Source organism: Pristiophorus japonicus, chromosome 16 (assembly GCF_044704955.1).
Source record: "Pristiophorus japonicus isolate sPriJap1 chromosome 16, sPriJap1.hap1, whole genome shotgun sequence".
In the NCBI taxonomy this organism is placed as follows: Eukaryota; Metazoa; Chordata; class Chondrichthyes; family Pristiophoridae; genus Pristiophorus; species Pristiophorus japonicus.
In genome coordinates, this window is record NC_091992.1 from 96631996 (window position 1) to 96657274 (window position 25279).

Here is a 25279-nt window from a genome sequence, read left to right on the forward strand (position 1 = left end):
GCGGATACAAGTGACTGGGCCATTATCCAGCCGGAGCTCGGCTGGCTATGTGGCCAGAGTCACCGCTCTGAGGACATCCAGCGCTCACATGCTGCGCTTCTAGATGATGGAAGTTTACTGGATCATCCCATTGCACTTTCTGTAGGAGTTGTGGCTGGTTAACAATGAGTCGGCTCCACACGGCATGGAATGTAGTCTGAGCTGGTATCACTCAGATTTCGCTGCCCCGGCCGCGCTACGAAAGAAACTTTTGCTGCTCTTCACCATGCTCTTGCTGTGGGTCTACATCTTCTACTCTTGCTCCGGCCTCTGCGACTCGGTGCCCAGCCTGCTCTCCCAGTCGGCCCGTCAGAAGCCGGCCGCCGGGTCGGGAGCCGGGCTGTCCGAGCTCCGCTCCCGACTGCTGCTCCGAGCCCAGCCACAGGCAGGTGAGGCGGCGCCCGGCTTCTCGGCCGCCACCGCCCCGGACGGGCTCGCCTTCAGGTCCGCCTCCAGAGACTTGCTGCAGGACGGCGACCCGGCGGCCGAGCTGACCGAGGAGGAGAGCCCCACGGCGGCCGCCGCCGGCGGACACTCGCAGAAACCCTTTGATCTCAACCTGAGCGGCTACGGAGCCAAGAAGCTCCCGCAAGCCATCATCATCGGGGTGAAGAAGGGCGGCACCCGGGCTCTGCTCGAATTCCTCCGGGTCCATCCCGACATCAGGGCAGTGGGGGCAGAGCCGCACTTCTTCGACAGACACTACGATAAGGGAATGGAGTGGTATAAGTAAGTGTCGAGGGGGCTTCTGCTGGTTTGGGGAGGGATGCTAAGCCCGGGCTGAGGACTAGGAGACCGTCTGTCAGCCCGTCCACTCCTGTGCACTGAGAGGCGGGCGGGCGATCGCGGTGCGACCGACCACTGCACACCAGACACACTGCAGTGACTGACTCCCCTCGGGGGTCTTGACGGTGCAAAGCAGCGCTCGCTTGATATTGGGGGCAATTGGTTTGAATCTTTTTTTTAATGTCTGACTTTAAACTGAACTCTATAGTTGCGGATGTGGCAGGCTGTGCTCTGAAAGCAGGCACCGAATGCCAACGCGTTTGGGGCACATCTCCGCCCAGCACCAACAGGCTGCATCTCTTCCAAAGTGTGCCGTCCGCCAAAACTCAATTTCTTTGCTTCGGAACACCCCTAGATACTGTACAAGCCCCCCATAAAATATATTCAGTTGCTTGAAGCCGACTTGGGTTAACTGTAAATCCCATCTTTTGTTGAGCAGCGTGAATATGTTGTTTTTTTTAAATATTGGTTAAACCGATTTTTCTCCTGATGGTTGATGTAATAAACCTGAGCTTCAATACACTCTCTCAGCCGATTTATGATGCATGGCATTTTATATCTCCGCTCTCTGTACAAGGATTTATCTTTGAGAGTTGGGAGAGAGGCAGGTTGACCTCTAATATACAATGCGTATTGAATCAAGCATATGTCTGTTGCTTACTGTCTCCATTTCACATGGTTTAAAATTGATGTAATTTTTTAAAAAATAATTTTAATTAACTTGCACATCCCGACCGGCGGAATTATTTACCTTTTTATCGTCAGGCGAATGCCGTCACGGTATAAGAGAAACAGTACGAAATGATAAAGTTGCTGTGCTACTTGTCATATGCAAAGGAGGGGATTTCGCCAGCTGTACAACGCACCTTGTAGCAAGGAGTGATTTATACCTTCAAAGCTTCATTGCGACCGTGGAAGGGTGCGTTCTGGCAAACGTAGGTCTGAAGTTGGAATGTAACTGCAGTATGTCAGCATGTGTAGTGTATGAGCATTCGCACCATTTCACACAATTCAGCGTTTCGTTCAGAGCAGTAACTAAACTGCTGTATTTCGAGCTTGCTTCAGTCGGAGTTTCAGCACAAATCGTGCTGTTGATTTTCCAATGTTCTTTTAGTGAACACTGCATGGAGTGACCTAAGCGGGGAGGGGTAAGAGAGCATTAAGATAAATTATGGTGCAGAACTCATTAGGTTAAAACGATAGGGAGCTGAGGGCAATGTGCTTTATATTTTTATAGATCTCCATAGTGGGCCAGGAAAAAGGGGATACTGTGTCGGTTCAAAAGGTGAACCCCAGCAGTGTTTTAACTTGAATCCATCAAGCCAGGAAACGTCTCAGTAACACAAGCCCTGGGAATAAATCGGGATGCAGGGGAAACAAGAGATTTTGCGCTCTCTCGCGGAACCTGCTGCTCTTTCTGCCTCAGCCTATGATTTCTGTGAATGCAGTCTGACCGAAAGCCATGCTTCCCATCCTTCCCAGGGGCAGCAGCTCGAAATCTTCCCCGAACCAATTTGCTGTCCGAGATCTTCCGCCCCCGCCAGTTGATGGGCTATCAGTGTTTGTGTAACTTTTGGCTGCTCTCCTTTGATTTTAAACACGTGCTCCGGCATACACTGGCGCCTTCACCTCACCTGCGAAGCCTACCGTCTGATCTCCCGATTAAAAATGCAACCATTCCTGTCACGTCCTAAAAAGTGTTTTTTTTTCCTCCCCGGACCCCAACTTACGCGGAAACAGACGCAACAAGAGAGGAGATCTGACGGATGAAACTAGTTTCCACCCATTTGTCCAGCTTAGACAATACTCAAGCATTAGCCGCTAGAACTGCCTCAGCGAATGATTTCCAATGAGTTCTGATCAGAATTGACAATTACTGGAAATTGTGTTGTCTTCGCCGATGACTGTTGTCTAATCCGCTTTACCTCATCTTCTAAAGCTTCCCTTACTTCGGCCCAATGACTGGCGGGGGCGGGGTGGTGGGGCAAATGTTATAACACACATTGAATGGAAAATGATTTCAAAACCAGCTGCGTTTCCCTTTTTAAAACACTTGTGTTTTGTGGATTTTTTTTTAAACCTTCACATGTTATAAGGGAAGGGGGCGGGGGTGAAGGCGATGAGAGATGAACCGATTATGCCGAATAGTTCCACTTTTTCTTCCATGCGTGAGTCGTCACAACAGCCCAACAAAGAGAGAGAAGTCCTTTTGTAGACGGGTTCGAATCTGAAAATAAAATCGCAATCTCGACCTCCTGATCGTTTTCAAAACATCGGGGAGTGTTGATTTAATTTCACCTGCTGATGAAACGACCCGTTCCTTTTATTCCCCATTCTTTCTGAAAGATTTGTTTCAATTAAGATAAGAAAACAAGGTGTCAGATCAGAGCTGGCGAGATCTCCCGAATCTGATGGGGGTTCGTTCTGATCTTTCTCACACACAACAAATGCATCTACTTCTCTTCTGTTTCCAGAAACGTTCAACTTGCCTTGAGGGGGAAGACTTTGATATGAAGTTTGGTGTATGATTAAAATACTTCTCTGCATGGAGTTGGAGAAAGTTTCTTGTTTGTAATTTCGCCCGCTTTTGAGAATAGTGCAATAAAAATATCACGCATTTTATAATCATTATTCCCAAATCATTGTCCTGACGTGGAGTGTAACTTACTAAAATGTAATGAATTGTATGCTGCTTTATTATATGATTTATGGATTATTTACTTAATTGACCCGAAGGGAAGAATTTTAAAAAAATCATCCGGAGTAAATGTAACTACAGACGTGCTTAAATACTTGTCGTCCCTTAAAGTGGAGCCATAATCTGCACCTATAAAATCCCAACGCGCGGCTGCAATCAGTATTGGGAACGGGGGAACTGGGAACTACTTCAGGCGATGCTTCAAAACACTGCTTTTGCTTTTAATACATTACAGTCTCACCAATCAGTTTTTTTTTAGTTATAATGGAGTTTACTGTTGGCTACCAGCTACATTTTAAAAAAATCTCCACATTTTCTGTCAAACTATAAAACAAGACTTTGGAATATTATATGGCAGAACTGGAGCACGTTATCTGGGAATAGCCTGTCATGTATTTGTTCTGTAGTCTGTTTTACTTGGTTACAGCCCGGAGCGAGCGAAGCTGACCAAATGTCCAGAATTTCTGCAAGCCGAGTATTTAAGTGTTGCATGCTATTATTGATTTCTGCGCTCTACTCAAGCTGCGCTGCTGCCAGCTCATTTGTTGACTTGGATTGAGTGCAAGGTAAATCAACATTAACCAACAACATCAAGAGGAAAAGAAAATAAACCCCCAAATGTGTGCATCCTCCTTCCGTGTTATCAGTACTTTGTCTAAAACAATCTGTAGCGAGAGAGTCCTGGGGGAACGCTCGACAACTTCAGATCCTCCTATAACCAATGTCTAATTATCAGCCATGTCACTGAATGAAAAACTCCCAGCTTTACAACCAGAGCTAAGAGTCCTTTTTAAAAGGAATTTTAATACGTTTACAGGCCTCCAAAAGATCGATCACATTTCAGGCCCCCTTTCCTTTTTTAAGTACAATACTGTATAGATAAGCGAGTTGTCCTAATAGTCAAGGGCGCACAAACATATCGAATAAAGAGTAGCTTTCTGAGAAATAATTTTTCCGTTCATATAAATCAATTCCCATTATTTGTCCCAGTAAAATTGACGGATTAATATACAGATTACTTTTTCGTATTTGGCTTCACTGCAATTAAACACAACCTAATGAAACCCCTACCCCCACCCCATTCCCATTGTTTGTGGTCGAATATCTGCACCGGTTTGAGGAACAGTGACGAAAAATTAGCCAGTCGCCACTTGGACTCGGCGGATGCTTTGGGACTCGGACCAGAGTCTTGTAGTATGTTTCTGTTTACTGTCACAACACGACGCAGTTTTTTTTTGCCAGACCCAGGACGGAGGTGGCAAAAGAAACAAACAAGAGTCCATCTGCCAGGGCATCGCCGGCTGCTTTTTGTTTAGCTGGAAGATAATTGTAATCCGGGCCAGACTCTGCCTCAACATTAAGCGCCGGCTAATTATGACGGCGAGTGAGCTGCTAATAAAGCCAAAGTGATGGCTTAACCCTGGTGTAAACTCGCAACAGTGCAGTGGAAGGAAAAAGTTGCCCAAATATCGATTTGGAACAACATTGTTGCTTTTTTACTTAATTTGAATCTTGACCCCGAAAACTGGGGGTCCTCTGAACTGAACAATAAATAACGCTGGTGTAGTAAGCTAGAGTATATGCAAGGGGCGTATGAATTTATTATTAATCAGGCTGTATGTTGTACATTTCTGCCGCCTGCTCTTGCTGTATTAGGGTTCGGTTGCCATTCAGGGAGAGCGCTGGCATTGCACTCCAGATAATAATTGGATAGGGACTGTACGGGAACTGAGGCAAAGGAAATTGGTTGACATTCCTAAAATCAGGACTTTTTCCACAGCTATCGAAATTCGTGCCTGACTGGGAGTTTGGTCCCTTAAACCGACCGCCTATTAAAACAATTTTTTTTTTAATGCTCGTTATATATTTTTTTGAGAGTTGGGGAGGGGGCCGGTCTAAACCCTCGTCCTTTTTGGGATATTAAAAATAGCTGGCGATCAGACGGTGCGAGGCGAGGCAGCTCCCTGGCGGTGTCCCGTGAGTTGCCCAGACAGATGGTCAGTGCTGCCACCACCAGGCTCCCGAGCTCCGGCTGCGCTACTGCGGCTTTTGAAGACTTGACATTTCACAATCCACAAGTGGTGACTCTCCTCAGCAAGAAGAAACTCAAGAATACAGACACAAACCCCACCCTATCTCCGAGGATCATGTTTTGCTGCCTCACCTGTTGGGCTCTTGAAACACACTCTCAAAATCTATCTGGCCATTTAAAGTGCCTGTCCTGCTTTCTAATAACATTGTGATGATATTCATATTCCGATGAAAAGCACAATACAATCTATTCTGCAGATCAAAACTACTTTTTGTCCAATTCAGGTTTCTAAAGAATTGAACGTCGAAGTAGCAAATAAATCTCAATAACTTACTGAATTTGCAGTTAATCTTTAATCACTTTGTCACGGGGATTGATATACGAGTTATATCGTTGGTGCATTTCTGTTTCAAAACGCAGCCCGCACGGCAACCCGTGTTGGCGGAACCCACTTTCTGGTTCCCATCTTGTAACCTGACATTGCTCAATGGTTTGGAACATTCAATAAATACTGTGCCCAGTGCGAACCTGAAATTCCACCACCTTCCCCCTCCCCCAAATAAAATCAAGTTTTAGAAAAGTTTCTAATCGAAGAACTTTAGTACAAGTTGAAACGCGAGGAGTTAGCACCCTGAAACTTCGCCTGATTTAGAACTGTAGCAAAACAAACCCTGTTATGGGAGAGGTCGCGGTTAGCGAGATCGCCCGCAAAAGTATTTAATTTAATCCATGTTCACTGTTCTCTTTTAGAAGGAAGGATGTTTTGCTGTTAAGGTTCCCCCTCAAAGATGTGTAGAATTACTAAATGTAGATAGATTTTTTTTTAGGAAAAGCGTCTCTCTTAAGCTTGCATTTCTTTGGTGGCTAATCATTTTCTTTTTATGGCGGCGAGGGGAGAAGTGATTTTAAAAGAATCGTTTTATTTTTATTTTAGAAGCTCCCATAGGAAGGAAATCATCTTTCACAAGCCACATCGACTTGGTCCAACCGTTTTTTAAGGAGGATCTGTGCCCAGTGAGTGAAGGGGGGCTCATTGATAAGACATGGCTGTGGCTGTCACTTAGCATATGGAGCAAAGGAAATAGAAAAAGAGAGGGGAGGTGGTTGTGTGTGTGTGTGTGTGGGGGGGTTCCTTGTTTAATTAGTGGGATCAGCTGCTATCACCCGATTGGAATCCCGTCGGTAAATAAACCCGCAAGTAGGGCTACATGCAAATTATGCCATTCTTATTGCTGATGAGCCAAATACGAGTCCACTCCTGAGGGATTTACATCCTTCCAATAATAAATGGATGTGCATAGACACCAAGTCTTTCTGTAGGGATATATGTGATAAACAATCGCAACGTAATCTTGTTGTCTGACTAAGGACATTGCATCAGTCTTGCTCCTGAGTTGCCTGCGATGAACTGCTCGTCAGAAACTGAATGGAAATCATAATGAATTGCACCATTGAGTCAACAAGATTTCGAGTGTGCAAAATACATTCTAACTTCCTCATAAAATCACAGGGCCAAAGTTTTTTTGTTTGAATCAAGGCTTCATTTTGTTGCGTCAGTTTTATGCTGATCAAGCTGAGGAGTGTTTATTGCCAGGAAACAGAACTCTGTGTCCATTTTAGGGCATTGACACTCATCTTGTTGAAGTTGGCGTCCTTGTGTAATGAAGCTTCAACAAGGAGAAGGGGAAACATTGAGGATTTGTAGTTGTAATCAAGTTTGACAAATTCTGTCAGTGTCTTGAAAGTTTACAGTCAATGAGCCAGATATTTCCCAATTTATATAGCTGCGGTTCAATTTTAATTGAATTACAAAAGCACCAGAGGAGAGTACCGTTGGGAACACAGTAAAACTGCATTATCTTATAGTTATAGAGGTACTCCCATTTTGACAGACCCAATGTGTTGCCAGTATATAGGTTAACAACTATGTATACTCAATACATTGTTTGTATTTAGAGAACTAGCGCTCCCATTAGAGTAAGCTCCTTGTGTATCTCCTGTTAACTGTCAAGGGAGTTACAAAAGGCACATTTACATAAGTGTTTTGTATATACAGACCAACTTTTCTATACTGAACACTAGATATCTACCTGAATGCTTAGAGATTCCTTTTATGTTTGTTCACACAGAATGGGCAACAACAGAACCTTTTGCACATTAAACATTGCACTAAATTACACCGCTACAGTTTTCCATTGACTTGAATTTTAGTAACTACAGTTATTTCCTTAATTAAACCTAATACTTACCATTTTGACTTTGTAAAATGTGGGACTGTTTCTACTGTGAGTAGCTGTGTGCTAGTGAGTGACCAAGAATCTGATGAGGTTCATTGTGGGGGATACAGCAATTCTATCGTGGTTAAAATGTATTTTGTTATATTTCAGAGCAATTAGCCTGTCTCTCAGATTATCTGCAGGTTATAGCAAAAAGCCCGAATATCGGCAGTTTAATTAGTTGTATATGAAGTATTTGTACCAGGGTGAGTCTGAGGTTTGTTTTTACAAGCATTGGAGGTTTAATATTTGCAGTTAGCAGTAATTAACCTACCTGGACCAGTGCTCTGCTGACGAGGAGAGTAACTTACAGGACATGAACTTGTTTCAGAATTATAGATAAGACAAGGACAACCAGTTGAATAATATAAAATTGCTTAATGAGTCGGAATCATTAATTGTGGTGGATTTGTTGTATGGTGGAGGGAATGTTAATATTATAAGCTGTGCCTCATGCTTTTTACTCCGACATTTGGCACAGTATTCAGAAGTTTTCCCACTATATTGCATTAAAGAGGCTGAAGGACATAACAAACTGCTCAATTGCTGCGCTTTCAGTGGTCTTTCGTAAAGCATGTAAGACTTGCATTTTACTGAAAATCGGGGGAATTTGTTTCAGACAGCTGCAGCATTTCAAACGGGACTGTGCAGAATCTCCTAATAATGCTAATCAAGTAAATGTACAGATAGTGACGACTTAAAACAAATTTGCAGGAGAAATTACTATTGTGCAGAGTTCATAATTAATTTTAAAACTTGTAAGGGGGATTTTTCTGACTATATTATTTATGTATATATAATATATATATATATGTGTAGTTGAAGAAATCTTTCCCATGACCTCTGTTTAAATGGCAATAAACAAAACTTACCATTGATTACTGAAGCAGTCCTTGCTGCAAGATTTCTCTCATTCAACTACCTGGACAGTGCATTGGAAATTTTTCTCTGTTTTACAGATTAGGTTAAGATGTCAAAACTTAATAAGTCAATCAAGTTCACCAATTGTGATCAGTACCTTACCCAACAAATTTCTTGTATATAATTAATGATCTACTGAACTTTATAGTGATGTCGATATTGTAAAGGAAGAGGAATACACCAATTTCTACAACTAGCAACAAAGAGACTTTCAAAACCTTCAAAATTCCTTCTGCAGGTGATAAAGTGACTGTCAGTCAGCTGCCTTACCATTGACAATCAATTTATCAAATGGAAAGAGACCAGTGAGGCTTTGCAAGCTTGCATGAGTACCAGAAAAATATTTGTGTAACCAAAGGCATGAGTCTTTACACTATCCGCACATCAGTGACTTACTAGGTGTTTAGTGATGTTTTTAATTTGTAAATGCCACTGTCCTGAATATCCCCCGAGGCAGTCACACTGAAGCTGACCTAATGTTTGTAGTTTGTACAGTACCAGTAAATGTGTTGCTCAGAACTGCACTTAATGCCGGCTTATAGCTTCCCACAATAGTATATTTGCCTTCAAGTTCACTTAGTAATTATCATTGGTGCCTTGCAATGGACACTATAATTCTGACATCTTTTGTATTGTAGTGAACTCCCTTCCACCTGAATTAGTTGTTGCAGTTTCAGTTTAGGATTACAGTGGTTGTTGTGCTTTCATACTGTATTGTGAAAATGCCCTCATAATCCAGCTCATCTATGATCAAATGCTTTAACATGGAATTTTTCTTTCTTAGTAAGCCATAGTGAAAATACTTCTTCTAAATATTTGTTACCCAATTTGTGAAATGTTATTGTAAAACAGTTGATTGATGGCCCCAATGCTAAATCTGTTTAAATACATTAAGATGACTAGTCAGTTATTGGTAAATTTGTTAAAATAAAATTGCGGATTTGATCTTTGGAAAAGGTAGTCTACAGATTTAAAGACACAGTACCCTTGCTACTTAACTTCTGTTGAGCTGCCCTCGACTTCAGCTAAGTTAATAGAGCGTCAATTATATTTAATCAAATTGAATTGTATTAAAAACTGCAAAGATATAGCTAATATCTTCCAGTGGGTTTTGTAAGAATGAATCTGTACTATTCAATGCTTTATTTGGCAAGGGACATTATAGAATGAGATAAGTGCATTAGCAAGTTTTATTTTAGGTAACTGCTTTAGTTTGAGACTTTTACCGTTATCCTTTATTTCACCTTTTAAACTTTATTTTTATTATCTACCAGGCTCACATGGTTTCCTTATTAACTAAATGGGCAAAATTGCAATAGTATTACTATAGCTTGTATTTTGAAAACTTATGCAAGGCTTGAGTGTGGGTATGTATGTGAGCAAAGATTCTTGACTCTTGCAAGTAACAGGAACATTGACGAAATGTATAGTAATAATGCAAAAAGGGCATTCTCTCCCATTTTCTGTTGATGTACAAGGTCTGTCATTAATAGCACACAGTTAATCCATTAGATGAAGGATCTTTTTGGGTTAGAGAAATGATTGCATTTGCCCATCTTTTGTTTATCTTGATCTGCATTTGTGTCTTTCTTGCACACCCAACACAGAAGATTTAAAAAAAAATGTTACTGGAGTTTTTGACCCTGATTCTTTCCCTGGTCTGCGGGCTGTTGACCCAAATGCCTCATTAGCCTTACATTCTGGATTTTTTTAATGGACAACTGGACCAGCAGCACTCTGGGAAAGGTCATGCTAATATCCTGTAGTTTAAAGAACAAAGTAACTAAACTGTGTTTTCTGTTAGTTGCTTGACTGCCACCTCTCCTGCTCGGAACAGACTTTAAGGCTAGACAGGTTTAATGTTGGGTTACACATCACTTCTCTGCTTTCGGAAATAACTTTGCATTAAAAAGCATTGAGGGGTTCTGATAGTTTGTTGGAAGCACGTTGAGTGCATCTAGTTAAATAAACAATTAATCTCTTGTTTTGAAACTTTGGTTGGCAGAATAAACGTAGTCACTTTTTTAAACATGTAAATTGCAGGAGAATTCTATTAGAACAGAATAATTTGAAATGTGTCAAACTGAGATAAACAATTCAAAACCTAAGTTTAGGTTAATTTGCACAACATGAATTTGGACCTCGTTTGAGTTTCAATCTCAAATTTTTTAATTGATGCTATAGATGTGCAGAGGAGCTGAAGTACAGAACTGGCTGCTGGTTATAAAGCATTCTGGCTTCTACTTCATATGTTTTTCTTTTTTCATAAGATTAACTTCTATATTTCTAAAATCACAGGTATGAGATTGTAAGAATCCAAACGATTATCGTTGTACTTTACTTTTTGTCCATTTTTATTTTTGCTTGTTTTCTACAACATGACTAACTTTACGTACTGTTGGTAAACTTGAGTGGTTTATTCAGTGTATCAAGTTAATATAGCCCTAAGAGCTGTGATCTCGAAGCATAAAATGTGCTTGTTTAAAGTTTGATGTAATTAGGCCACTGTGAGGCAAAGGACAATGGATTTCCTTCGAAAATGTTCAGCATGAAGAACACTTTTTCTACTGCGCGCAATTAAGTCTGAAGGCGACGGAGGAACTGGTGTTGTATAAATAAAACACTTTCCTCTGTGCATTAAAAGATTACTTTCTCTCCTGTATTCTTTTGTGATCATTATCCCAACAGGCTCTACCTAAGCACCATAAAAACAGTAGGTAGCAGCAGAATCACATGGCAACCTCTGTCAGCCAATCCCGTTCCAACTCCTTAACTGGACACAATGCCTAGAGTGGCCTCTTCACAGCAGTGAAATTACTTCTGCTGCACAAATTCCTTTCATCTCTCACTGAGAAGCAGTGGATTGTTTTCATTCTGAATTACAGAGACTAATTGTAAGGGGGACATGGGGAGAGGGGAGGGGTAAGGCTACTGGGGTGGCCTGGCCCCTGCCGGCCACCACTGAATGTGGCCACAACAGTTGGGAAAACATGGCTGAGCGAGATAGGAATCTCCTGCTGAAGGCAGAAACAAAAGCGATTCAGTCCAACAGGAACTTCATGTCAAACACCCATGTCGGCAGAAAACCTTCCACACATGGTGTACCACCAATTATTGTTCATGACCATTTAAACAGCCCCCCTCATCAAACTTCTTTCTCTGCATATTTCTTCTTCCTTATTAAGGTTTGCTTTCCCCTGTAGCTGAAGTCAGCTGTATCAAAATAAGCCAGTTGATCTGTAGATCTAATGCACCACAATAAATATTTTTTATGGACCAAATGAAAGGGTTATTTTATGGATTTCTAATGTGGATGTTGGACACTCATTTTAACTATATGCAACCCAGCATTGATGATTATTCACAAAATTAAGGAAGGAGAGAAAAAAACACCAAAGGCAAAGATTACAACCAGACCCAAATGACTTTCATTAGACCTGTATCAATTATTAACTCTTAATGCTCCAGTGGCTCATCTATTCATCAAGAGGCACGGACTCAGCATAAATAGCTCCTTTTATTCTACCAGGAAACTGATGCAGGTTAATGTTGGCCAAAATGTTGTAATAGTATCTGACACCTCGAAGGCTTCTTCCCATGAAGATACCTGGGCGATAAATTAAGTTGTGTGAAGATTGATGTTTCTCCAGTAAAATATTGCTATTGAGGTTTAAATCATGTGGATAATTAGTTCTCACTAATTTTGTAACAGCAATAGTTCTCAAATATCTGACATTGGTTAAAGAATAGTTCAATTCTTTTTCCATGTAATACTATGGTCACCGTTTTAATCGGGTGCAGATGAGAAGGCTTCAAATTGTGTGGTTTTACTAATGTATGTTGCCAATATAATGGTCTATTTTGGTTTATGATACATTTGAAAAGATACTTGTCATTGAGTACAAACTATTCTACATTGGAAATATGACAGGCCATTAATGTTTTCCTCAGTAGCTCATTCCAGTGTGTCTCTCATGGACTCTGAGATGCTTCCTAACAAGCGTCAGACAGTTGTGCAGTTATTTAAATGGAAACATTCTGCTTTAATTGGTTGCTTCTCCATGGCGATGTCAGCCAAGCAAAGGAACAGTGGCAGAGAATAATCTTAGTTATTCTTGTTAAAACAGCAGAAATTGAATGTCAACACTCCCTCCGACTGTGATACTCGCACAGTTTGGCCACAGTTAAAACCTCCCACAGTCTTGTAATATTTCTCCCACTTTCCAAGCATGAGATGCAATTGCTGAGACGATCTGGGATGTAACTGAATCAGTCTACACATGTGGAAGATTTTGCATGGGCCCTGTGACATGCAAAACTCCAGCTTGATGTGGAAATCGCAACGCCAAGGGTAAGAATCCTACGGCAAGAGAAAGGGGGAATAAATAGAACAGCTGTGACATTCTTACCAAAAATGATCGGCTGCTGCATGAATTGTTTTATCTGCTGCCATCTTTAAAATCATGACTTCATATTTTTTATTACTGGTCATGGGTCAGTGCAAGATAAATGCACATTACTGAACCATGGTGCAATGCCATAAGCACCTCCCAATTAATGGGCTGAGTGTGTTGGCATGCATGAAACATGGGGAATGCAAAAGCAAAACCACTTTTTAATTGTCAAGTTAATGTTTGGGAATTCCTGTTTCAAATCCAGGGACCGAGAAATTCATGCAGTATCGGAAACTGGCATGAAACAAATGCTGTGCCTTGAACGCAAGCTTGATAGCGTCGGTCCTAGATTCACTAGAAATCAAACCTCCCCTCCATAAACTCAGTGGGCACGGGACGCCACTCAGGGGTCCCAATGCAGCTTGCTGGATTTGGGCCTTGGAAAATTCAGCTGGTTGAGATCCTGAGCTGGTAACTTCTGAGGGGGGGGGGGGTGGTGGGAAGTAAACCGGAGGGGGTGAGCCCTGACCGGCAATGGCCTGCAGTATTTAGGTGAAGCCAGAAGCAGCACTTTTGCTCGTCCTGGATCCACAGCAAGCAAAGAATAACATTTTTACATATCCTTCTGTGGGCAGCCTCCAGCCTTTAAGAATGCTGGTTAACTTGCTGTTGACCTGGTGTGTGCTCTGACAATGCATGGCTAATTTGCAATGGTGTCTTAAAATTGGAGTTTGAACCACTGTTTTGTATATTCAAGGTGCCTAATGCCGGTTTCAAGTGGGCACCTTGGATACAGGTGATACTGACTTCAAATTTGGGCACAGCAAATAAGGAACAAAGGGACAACGCTCCCTCGCTGTGTGTGTGTGTGTGTGTGTGTGTGTGTGTGTGTATTTGCCAATGTGCTTTACTTCCATCTTCTGGAGTGAATTCTCCAGCTCTTTCCCCTCATACCCATTCCTAAAATAATCCAGGCTGTGCTCAAGAAAGCTGAAACCTTCAGAGGCACAGCATCTCTAAAGTAATGCATGAAAGGAGATAATTAACTCTCTGATGTTGGATGGTAAAAATACTTTGACTATTTTTATGATCATATAATATAGCAGAAGGAAGTTTGAACGTGACTGTTCAGAATTCATTATGCATGCACATGACTGCAATTCTAACTGCTTGGCACCCAAAGTGTCAATGGGCCATAACTGGAGAAGGTGTCCTGAGATTCACCACTCCCAACAGTTAGTTACAGCTAGTAAGAACAGTTATAATTTTAAGGAGGCTTTCAAGATATGAAATGGATCAGTTCAGTGCCTTGAACTGCAAACTTCTGATTGATCAATATAATTCTCATATAAAGAACTAATCAGCAGCTTTTGACCAATAGCAAAAGCAGTAAATCTAAGAAGATTGCACAGGAGGTACCTGTGAAGAACCACAAATGATTCTGCTAAACCTTGTAATGTAATACCAGCATCTGGTGTCCATGCTTCAGAATGGTGTCAAGTTCCGCTTTGGATGCACTTGAGTTGGAATTCCTATTTTGAGCTGATTTTTAGTGGTACACTGCAATTTAAAATACTAAAGGGCAGATAATGCATCGAGCAACAATGAGGTTATGCTACACGTGGCATTGTGTGATGTATTATGGCGTACACCGTCTATAATGTTAGTTGGAGGCCAACAAGCCAGCATTTTGTTCTTTTTTTTTTTGCCAAGCCTGGACTGGGTTAGCATTGTTTTACTGTGCATTGGAACCAGGTGGCAGCCGAGTTCAGAGCTATTCATTTGAGCAGGTGTTAAAAGTTGCTAAGTAGTGGAAATTATTTTAAATTGTGAATTTTTCACTTCAATTGTTTATTTGACAGTGACTGAACAACATTCTTTGGAGAGACAATGGTGATAATGCCTTTAAAATTACAGGGGGGGGGGGGTTCAATCAATTACTTTTAAAATCATTTTTTTGAAAATGATATCAAACCAAACCATTTGGGAAACCGGAGGAAATTGATGGTGATGGAAACTTACTTGAAACTCTTAATTGAACGCAGGCCAAAACAAAAGCAGTGGATTTATTGAAGTTGACTAAGGGGCAGTCTTGTCTGTTTTCTTAAGTGTGCAATATATTATGGGATGACCCACAAATTCACATAGTAACCTGATGAGTTCACGCACTGCACAGCTTGCATCAAGTATGCATTTTAGAAAGCGGAAGCACTTGCAGGCGGCTCCACAAGTCATGGGTGACAAGGTGCAACATTGAGCACGGTTTGCCGCCCAGCTTGATTGTGCTTTTGCGGACTGAATTTCAGCAAATTTCAATCGAGCGTCGAGCCCCAAAAGCGTAGCATGACCAGCTCATCGCCGCCTCCCGAGGTGGGCAGGGCACATCTGCTAAAAGACTGATCAGATGCTATAAATGTAACCTTTTTTTAAAAAGAGCGTTAAGAGCTTTGTTCTGACTGAGGCCCCAAACTGCTGTCACTCTGATATGCTCCTGTTTTTCTTCAGCGATAAGATGGGTCAGTACCAGGTTACTAACACCTCTGGCAAACAACCAAGATAAATAGATTAATCACCCCACCTTTAAAAGTCCGTGCTAAGTGGCCATTGCCCATTAGCACACAAACACAGCCTTTTGGTTGCAGTAACGAATGGCCTGGACTATAATTTTCCTCCATTAATGTAAAAGTATATATAGCATTAACCTAAGAACACCATTTTATACTTGTGCCTAAGATTTTTCAACAATGGAATATATATCTTTAATGTTTTTAATTCAGCCCATTTTTTCCTTCTGAGGTTCCCTGCCACATTGCATTCTTCAGTAGGGGGATGGTGAGAGGAAAGACTTGTTTGTACAATAGGCATCTCTGTCAGCATCCTTTGCAAAACACATGGTGTAATTTTCTAGTGCATGAGACACCCAAAACAATTATTTCCTCCTCCTTTCCCTTAGGAGGGTTACATAACTGCTGTATAGCACTCTATCTCGCAGCCTGGGCAAGAACGGACAATGCTGGCGTGATATTTCCCTCACGAATGCTTCAGCGGGCTCAAGTCATGCTATGAAATACTGCGAGCCTCATCACTGTGGGAAAGTAGAATGTCCTTTCCAGCAGTGAATGGAGTATGGATTTTTGAACTCTATTACAAGTCATCAATTGTCGATTGTGACAGAGCCCTCCCTCAATGCATTGACTTAAAAACCCCTTGAAACTTTCAATTAAGCACGTTGACTTGAGAAAATGGCCTTTCGATGTTTAAAATACAGCTGTTTACGTCAACAGGCAGACAATGGTTCACTTGACCTTTTTTACAATTTTTAAACTGCTTCGTTTCTGGAATCCCTCAAAGGCTTTGCAAAAATGTCAGTAAATCACCAGCCTAGTAGAGAGGAATTCTGATTGGAGCCTCTTGAAATTTTAAGGAATTGCAGTTTACTTCACCTTTGAATAGAAATTTAGAAATTGCAGCTCATTGTGCTCACTCTTGTTTATCGAATGGAATCTAGCAACCCACCAATTTTCTAAGAAGTGCTCAGTAACTTCAAGTAATAATCAATCTGTACATGGGCACTTGAGCAGCAGTGCACTGAGTCAAGAGTGTGTGCCAGATGTTTCCCAACATGCTTGGCTCCAAATCAGTTCTCTCACCCCCTGGAGACCAGGTCATCACCATTTTTGTGCCTTTTCTTTGGGTAACAGTGTGAAATAGTGGAAGGATTTGCAGGCTGATTACCCGTCTGATTGGCTGGATTAATGCCCCTTCCACGGCTGTAACCATCTTTACACCAGCCGATTGGTCCTATACAGTGGGAGGGTTTTATGGGCTTCCACAACCCATACGATGAGGGGGCCACACTCACCAGATGCGAGTATCCCGCTGGATGTCAACCCAGAATTCAAAGCCAGAGCTCCGACTCCACTCGTTGGCACTGTCTGGAGTGGGGTTCGAACCCTGGAACTTCTGGTTCAGAGGCGGGAATGCTACCACTGCGCCAAAGGTCTCACTCCCTTAGAGATCAGGTAAAATTTGAGACTGTCGCCATACAATGTTCTCACAGTAGTCCTCCTCTGTTTACTTTACCTGATGCTGCCTTGCTGGGAAAGTCCCATTGAAACCTGGCGACTAGTTAGTGGAGACCATTATTAAGAGAGGGAATGTGCTTCTATGGTTTTAACATTTAAGTGGCGACTATGTGGAATCTCGTGTGGCCCATGAATAGATGAGTTCCTACTGCTATTGCGTCTCTAGAATTGCTCTGCTTTACCATCAACTGTAGGAGTACTGTGCATGTGTTTGTGTAGTCAAATGCTCTTTCTTAATATTCAAGTATATAAATGCAAAGCACAGGTGTTCCTTGCTTTGACAGGACTGTACAAGTTAAGTGCACCAGGATCTAAAAAGGCTAATCTGCCTTAATTGAATTTATACAGTAGTTCATCACAAGACATTCATCTATTTCAGATTCTTTCCAGAACAAGCTTTGACATGCTCTATCTTTTAAATACATATAGCCCATGCCTTATGACTGGAGAGTTTCTGATTTGGCAAACCATGTGTCTGCTCACTTGTACATTACCGTCTTTCGGTACAAACCATATGTAAGCAAGAGAAATCTCCCTTTTGTAATCTGTCGTTTGACATCACCTATTAGGAGTATCGATTAATGAAGCAAGTTTTCTATTAACAAGTCTTTAGTTCAATTCAAAAATTCTATTTTTCTAACTGATGGAAAGCTGGGTGTCCAGGCCAACTATGTTCTAAGGTGGTGGAATAGCAGAGTAATTCCTCATGACTGATTTGCCATAAAGCAAAATATTGTAAATCCATTTTATGGCACATGTCATAAATTTAATACTTTGAATCAAACCTTTAAAGAAAAGTGATATTGAATGTCTGGTTCTGTTTTATTGGTTGAGACCAGTAATATTCTTGTACATTGATGGTGTAATATTTGAAATTATTTCAAGGATTGGGGTAAAAATAAGAGTCTAGATTAAGCTGGCTTTAATGTGTTAGTTTGGAAATGAGATCTAGAGTTTTTGTTTGGGTACTGGTTGAATCACTATAGAGATAAAATAGAGGATCCTTTTAGAGTAAGGTTGCAATGGTAAAATCTTTATTCCCAGTTAACTATAATACAATCAATGTATTCGTTGCATTGCCAATACCTGACACATTTATAATTTACGTCAAAGCCATGTTATTAAAGCTTGCATCACAAATCTAGTGTATGCATCAGAATATTTGTATAATGATCAACACGTCAGTAGTGTTTGAGTTTTGCAGCAGGCTGCTCAAAACTTGAGCTTCCCTGAAAACTCTGATGGGCTTTTCCTCTCAAAAGCTAGGTCCTGATTGCCGTGTGCTCTTTGATTCATTGAACATTATACCTGATTAATTTTGAATGGCTTAGAGCAAATTAAAATGACTGAGCACTGATTCGAATCAAGCCCAAGGTTAGCTGGTGGGTAAAGAATCCTTGTTTTTTTTCCTCCTTTTAACATTTTGTGATGTTTAAAGGTCCAATGAAATAGGTTGGCTGCAAAACCATAGATCAAAACTTTCTGTTCAGATTAAAGCTGTACTCACATGTCTATGTTCAGAGAAACTTGTTTTGCTTTAGTCAACCTCTTCACTTAAATGAACCTTTGTTTGACATGGATCTTGAAGTACTGTCTTTTGATGTTTGGTTGGTTTAGGCACATCTTCAAAGCATTAGTGCATCTTTTTAAAATTCTGAGTGGTGCATGACACTTATTTAGTATAGGATGAGGCTCCTCTGCCAAGCAATTGTTGATAGAACCAGGTATACTATTCCAGAATAAAAGAGGCTAGTGAGGGATGCTGCTCGCTTCCTGTAATAGCTTTGTCTGCTGGAGTTGAAAAGTAAATGGAAAAAACAAAAGACTTGAAAGCAGGACCGAAGTAATGTGAAAGAACATCTATTTGCTGATGAAATCTCTGAATAACTATACCTTATAAATCATATCGATGCAGTCTCTCTTTTTATCTAATGGTGAATCAGGCTCTTTAGTCTTTTGTTGCCTTCAAATCATTGAAATCACAAGCAAGATTATTACTGACCACACACTTTTCCCCCCGACATTTTACGCAAGCATTTAGCATGCGTTGATGTAAGTGTTCACTTTATTCTTTTCAGAATGTTAAATTCAAATGGCTATTGTGCTTAAAATGAATCCTACCCAAGTTTATAGCAGGGTAATTTTTAAAATTTAAATTCAAGCCATTGCCAGAACTCTTGCTTCTAGTGGCGTAAGTGAACATTAGCATCTACTCTAATATTATAGTGGGAGCCGTACAAAATTGTTTTACGGTTTATTGATGAGTCAACTGTAAACAATGGACATTCTCCAGTTGCGCAATGCTTAGGAATATTATGCTGAAGTAATTCACATATTTGAGGTTAGCTGCAGATGGCGTGTCAATATTCCTGTATTTTGTCCATGTTGGTCACTGCTGTGTCCTGCTACTTTTCAGAATTTAATCTTAGTCAAATTGTTAAACCTCACTATAAAATAACAAAGGTTATAAAATATAATTTTATTTTTAACTTATATTAGCTGCTTAGTGTCACACTGAGCCAGAAGGCCCAAGCCAACTCTACCTTCCATAAGTGCTAAAATGGCAGTTCAATGTTAATGTTACAGAAGAGCTAATGGAAACGCTTGAAGTTTTGCTCTAAACTGCTTGGAGTTATACTGCACTTGGTGCAATGTGCCAGTGGTCTTGTGCTTAAATTTGATTTGGGTGACTTCACACCTGAATTATGTCACAAATTTGCTGCAGAAATGAACTCCTTCACATCAATGTGAATTGGGTAACAACCAGCCCTCAAGTGAGGTGACATGTGCTAAGGGTCTATATTATGATTGTCAGAGGGCTGTGAATTAAGTTGTATATTTAGATAAGACCCTTCCTTTAAATAGTCCTGTTCACACAAGCCATCAGCATGAAAACACTCCCTTAGATGTCTAAAGGCATCTTACATGGAATATAAACATAGTGAATTTGAAGGGTGGAGGTGAAGCATTAAAAGTGATTAGTAAATGTGTTTTAATGCAGAACTCTGAATCCAAATTCCAGTGCTTCAAATAGCTGATCAGTGTTTGAGTTTGAGAAAGATTAATGGATGTTCTTGTATAGAGTAGTGCCGTGACGCAAGATATCAGTAAATAAACAGAATAAAAATCTTTTTAGTGCCTGCCGATTAAGTATTTTTCAAAGTTGATACGAAGAATATTTAATTCCTCCTGATCCTAAGCATTAATTCACCAAATGCTTTCTCTTTATTACTGTTTGCATGAAATGTCCCACAGCTTTTAAAAAAATAATGCTCAGAACACTAAATACAGTTACTTCACAGTACATTTCTACTAATTGAATTACTGAACTAAGTGGACCATAATACAAAGATTTGCCAATTTTTATCTGCAGTTCATTGAAATATTATCCAAATAGAACATTTTTTAGTGACCTATTGTTTGCTAAAGGTCAGCTATCTTTATTTAGTGCAATGTTAAAGTTTTTTTTCCCTTGGCAAGATGACATTAATACCAATCCAAGGTTCTAAGAACCTAAAATATGATTGACTGATGGAAATGAGCAGACTGGATTCTCGCTGTTCCTTTTAACTTTGTTCTTAGGAGTATTACAATCTGTCAAGCTTTTTTTTTTACATTAACTCACTGGTTAGCTTTTTATTTAATCTGAGGGCAGCCAGTGAATATCTCTCCACAATATTTATGCAGAAGGTGTGCTAGATTCCTGCCACTGCAGAGGATTTGTTACAGTTGAATAAAAAAAAATCAAACATTTGCAAATCCCCTCCTCTCCTGTTGACAATAGTCAGTGAATGTCCCTCTGCGAAACATTAGCAGATTAGCACAGAGCCCCTCTGTGCAGACAAAACCTCCAGTAAAGGCGTACGGCCTAGGGATTGGATTATAAAATGGCCACCTGCTTTTGATACCTTTTGTCTATCCCTGTTCCCTTTCTCTAATAGTGAAAGATCCAGGACTTCTTGCTCATTTTATATTGCGTCTTGAACTTTGCATTTTATTTCTCCCAAACTTCGTGTCTTAATGTGGCAGGATTCCAAGTATTATAGTTAATTTGCAAAGTAGGCCAATCTGTTCTTAGACTAAGACAGATCTTTACAAGTATTAGTAGAAAATGCTGTTGTTTTTTTTCCCAAGGAAATTTTCATTAAATTAAATTATGAAGATTTTTCTTGAAAGTTGCTAACAAATGTGTGCTCCCTAAATATAATTACGAGGAAATTAACAAAGCCAATGCAGATCATGCAATAAAACGAACATGATTAATGCATTGGAACATGTGTTCCAATAGTTGCATTCAAAGTAATTCATAGTACGAAGCACTTTGAGACATCTTTAGATATGCTGTATAAATTTCAGGGAGAAAGAAGTATAGTCTACTCCTCTTAATTCAAAGTTGCTTAGTTCAAATTTCGGCGATTCAATTTTCTTGAGTGCTAAATTCCCGTTTTGCTGTGTTTACATTGTTTAATTCAAATGATTGGGTTTTGATAAAAATTGCTTGTTGATTTTCACAGGAATGGTGTGTACTTTGATTTGCCAACAGACTTAAATAATTGAATCGTGTGCAATTGTCAATTTTGCTGAAGTTCAGCTGCAAGAAATGTGCAAATTCACCATAGTTCCACTGCATCAATCGCCTTTCCAGTTTACAGAAATTCTGACCCAGAAGCACTTTACAGCATCAGAACTTTACAGTAGCAGGAGGTGGGCCCCCATTACTGTCCATCACTAGTTGCGCTGAGAAGATTGTGATGGGACTTCTCTTCCTTGAACCGCTGCAGTCCTTGTGCTGATGGTTTTAGTTAGGGACTTCTAGGTTTTTGACCCAGAAATAATGAATGAATGGCAGTATGGCCCTAAGTTTCCATGGAGTTCTCCTGCTGTCCTTTTGGTAGAAGATCTGTGAAAATCCTGGAGAAACTGAGTCAAATGCCACTTTAACTACTTGTGCCATTTGTCCGGGAGGTTCCAGTGATCTGCCACCAGAGAAGACCTGTGGAAATTTCAGGCCAAGATGAGATGGTGTGTGACTTGGAGGGGAACTTGGAGTTGATGGCATGAACGTTATCTGGCTGCTTTTATCCCTCTCTGTGGTAGAGACCAGGGAACTGGGAGGTGCTATTGAGTTGCAGAAAGTAGCATGTTTAAAATATACCCCTGGCTTGGGATTTCGTGGGCTTGATGTATTGTTCACAGCTCAGTTGACTAACATGAATTGACTGTGCATGTCAGTGTTTGTGTGGGTTCGTATTCCGAATGATGCTCATGTACCATACCCATGTTGGACAATCCACAACTCATCTTCACAATCAGTTGTGTATGCTCTCACAGGAAGATCTAAAATTTTCAACAGTGATGCATATAACATGAAGAAACATGGGCTCTTGCTCTGTGCAGTATAACATTTCCATAAATTGAACCTTATTTTGTTTATTTTATAATTGTCCAAGAAAATAATTATTAGCAGTTATCATATTAGAATCAAACAATCTCAATGGTTGGGCATTGTGTGTGAAATCCCAGTAGAGGCAATATTCAGAGAATATATTTTGACAGTGGTAGCTTGTATATGGAAGGAACCTCTTTAAAAATTCACAGCGGCAGAGTGTTCATTGTCAGAACATTCAAGCTTCATTTTTGGGTGGGAAAGGGACTTGCAGCAACCTGAACATTCAAAACAGTTTCAGGAACCATCACTATTTAAATCACCATGAGCTTTTATTTTTGTTGAATTGCTGCAATGGCTATTGATTGCAATAACCATGATATTGACCATCATCATCATACGCAGTCCCTCAAAATTGAGGAAGATTTGCTTCCACTCAAAGTGAGTTCTCAGGTGATTGTACAGTCCAATGTGGGATTTACAGTCTCTTCACAGGTGGGACAGACAGTGGTTGAAGGGTGGGTGGGGAGCCTGGTTTGCCGTACTCTGCTTCCGCTGCCTGCGCTTGATTTCTGCATGTTCTAGGCGATGAGACTCGGTGCTCAGCGCCCTCCCGGATGCTCTTCCTCCATTTTGGGTGGTCATGGGCCAGGGATTCCCAGGTGCTGGTGGGGATGTTGCACTTTATCAAGGAGGCTTTGAGGGTGTCCTTGAAACATTTCCTCTGCTCATCTGGGGCTCGCTTGCAGTGTAGGAGTTCAGAGTAGAGCGCTTGCTTAGGGAGTCTTGTCGGGCATATGGACAATGCGGCCCACCCAACGGAGCTGGTCAAGTGTGGTCATTGCTTTGATGCTGGGGATGTTGGCCTGAGCGAGAACACTGATGTTGGTGCATCTATCCTTCCAGTGCATTTGCAGGATCTTGCGGAGGCAGCATTGGTGATACTTCTCCAGCACTTTGAGATGTCTGCTGTAGATAGTCCACATCTCTGAGTAATATAGGAGGGAGGGTATCATTACTGCCCTGTAGACCATAAGCTTGATGCCAGATTTGAGGTCCTGGTCTTCAAACACACTCTGGCACACTGGAGGCAGTGTTGGACGATGTCTGCCCTTGCTGATAGGCTCCCGAGGAATGGTAAATGGTCCACGTTGTCCAAGGCTGAGCCAAATGATATTCTAGTTTTAACAAGTGGTCATAGCCTTCAATAAAATGAGGCAGTTTCAGAATTGAGGGCATTATGACAATCCAGTAAACTCTAAGAGTATATTAAGTAGTTTCCTTTTTATCATATTAATCAAATGGCATTACATAAACTCTGGATTGGATGTGTTGGAATGTTTTACTACATTAACGTGCTATATAAGTGCAAGTTTTATATATTATATATATATATATATATATATATATATATATAATAATATATACAATATATATATATATATATTATATATATATAATATATATATGTATGTCCCATCTCCTCCCCTGCCCCCACACCTCACCACAGACAATTTAACCAAGAATTACTTTTATTTGTGCTTAATGAGTGGTTGCTCTCCTAGTGTTGTTCTGGTCCCATTAAGACACCAGCAAATGAATTTTTTGAGGTCAATAAGTGCCAATTGTCAGTCACATGACTGGCAGAAGGCTGTTGCAGGCTGTCTTTTGAGGGGTATACACAGCACTATAATTATTTTTTGATAGTTTTATGACTTCTTTAATCTACATTGCTCTGATCTTATTCCTCAGACAATTTTTTTCACCAAAGTATGTTTCTTTTTATTTAGGGATCTGATGCCTAAAACACTGGATGGACAAATCACTATGGAGAAAACTCCCAGTTACTTTGTTACCAAGGAGGCAGCTGCCCGAATCTATGCAATGTCTAAGGATGCCAAGCTAATAGTGGTGGTTCGGGACCCTGTCACTCGGGCTATTTCTGACTACACGCAAACTCTCTCCAAAAAACCCGACATCCCCAGTTTTGAGAGCTTGACCTTCAAAAACAGGACTACAGGCCTGATCGACACCTCGTGGAGTGCCATCCAAATCGGCATCTATGCTAAGCATCTGGAGAATTGGCTACAGTACTTCCCAATGCGCCAGATTCTGTTTGTGAGTGGAGAAAGGCTGATCAGTGACCCAGCCGGAGAACTCGCCAAGGTGCAAGACTTTCTGGGTCTGAAAAGGATCATCACAGACAAACATTTCTACTTTAACCAGACCAAGGGCTTCCCTTGCTTGAAAAAGCCAGAGGGCAGCAGCAAGCCCCATTGCCTGGGCAAAACAAAAGGCAGAACCCATCCCAACATTGACCCAGAGGTGGTTCAGAGGCTGAGAGACTTCTACCGGCCTTTTAACATGAAATTTTACCAAATGACGGGACAGAACTTTGGCTGGGACTAAGATCAATTCAACCTCATGTAATTATGATAAAGACATGTGAATTTATTGCTCTATATATATATGTATAACTTGTACAGAAATCTATTTTATAATAATTTATTTTTAATTCTTAAGCAATTAATTCACTAAGCTGCCTAGCCACATTGTACACTGTATATAGATCAGCCCATATCTTCTAACATTCCACAATTTTTAATTGCGTTGCTAATTGATGGTGCTGTCATTCATTTATTAAGATTTAATATCCAAAAGC

At 40.7% G+C, this 25279-nt stretch overlaps 1 protein-coding gene across 1 annotated transcript; it reads left to right on the forward strand.

Annotated features, from left to right (window-relative positions):
* On the forward strand, positions 1 to 25063 carry LOC139227113 (heparan sulfate glucosamine 3-O-sulfotransferase 3B1-like). The gene is made up of 2 exons (XM_070858179.1): positions 1 to 768; positions 24408 to 25063. Exons 1-2 carry the CDS (start codon positions 185 to 187, stop codon positions 25024 to 25026), a joined length of 1203 nt encoding a protein of 400 aa, XP_070714280.1. The 5' UTR covers positions 1 to 184; the 3' UTR covers positions 25027 to 25063.
* Positions 25064 to 25279: the final 216 nt, after the last annotated feature.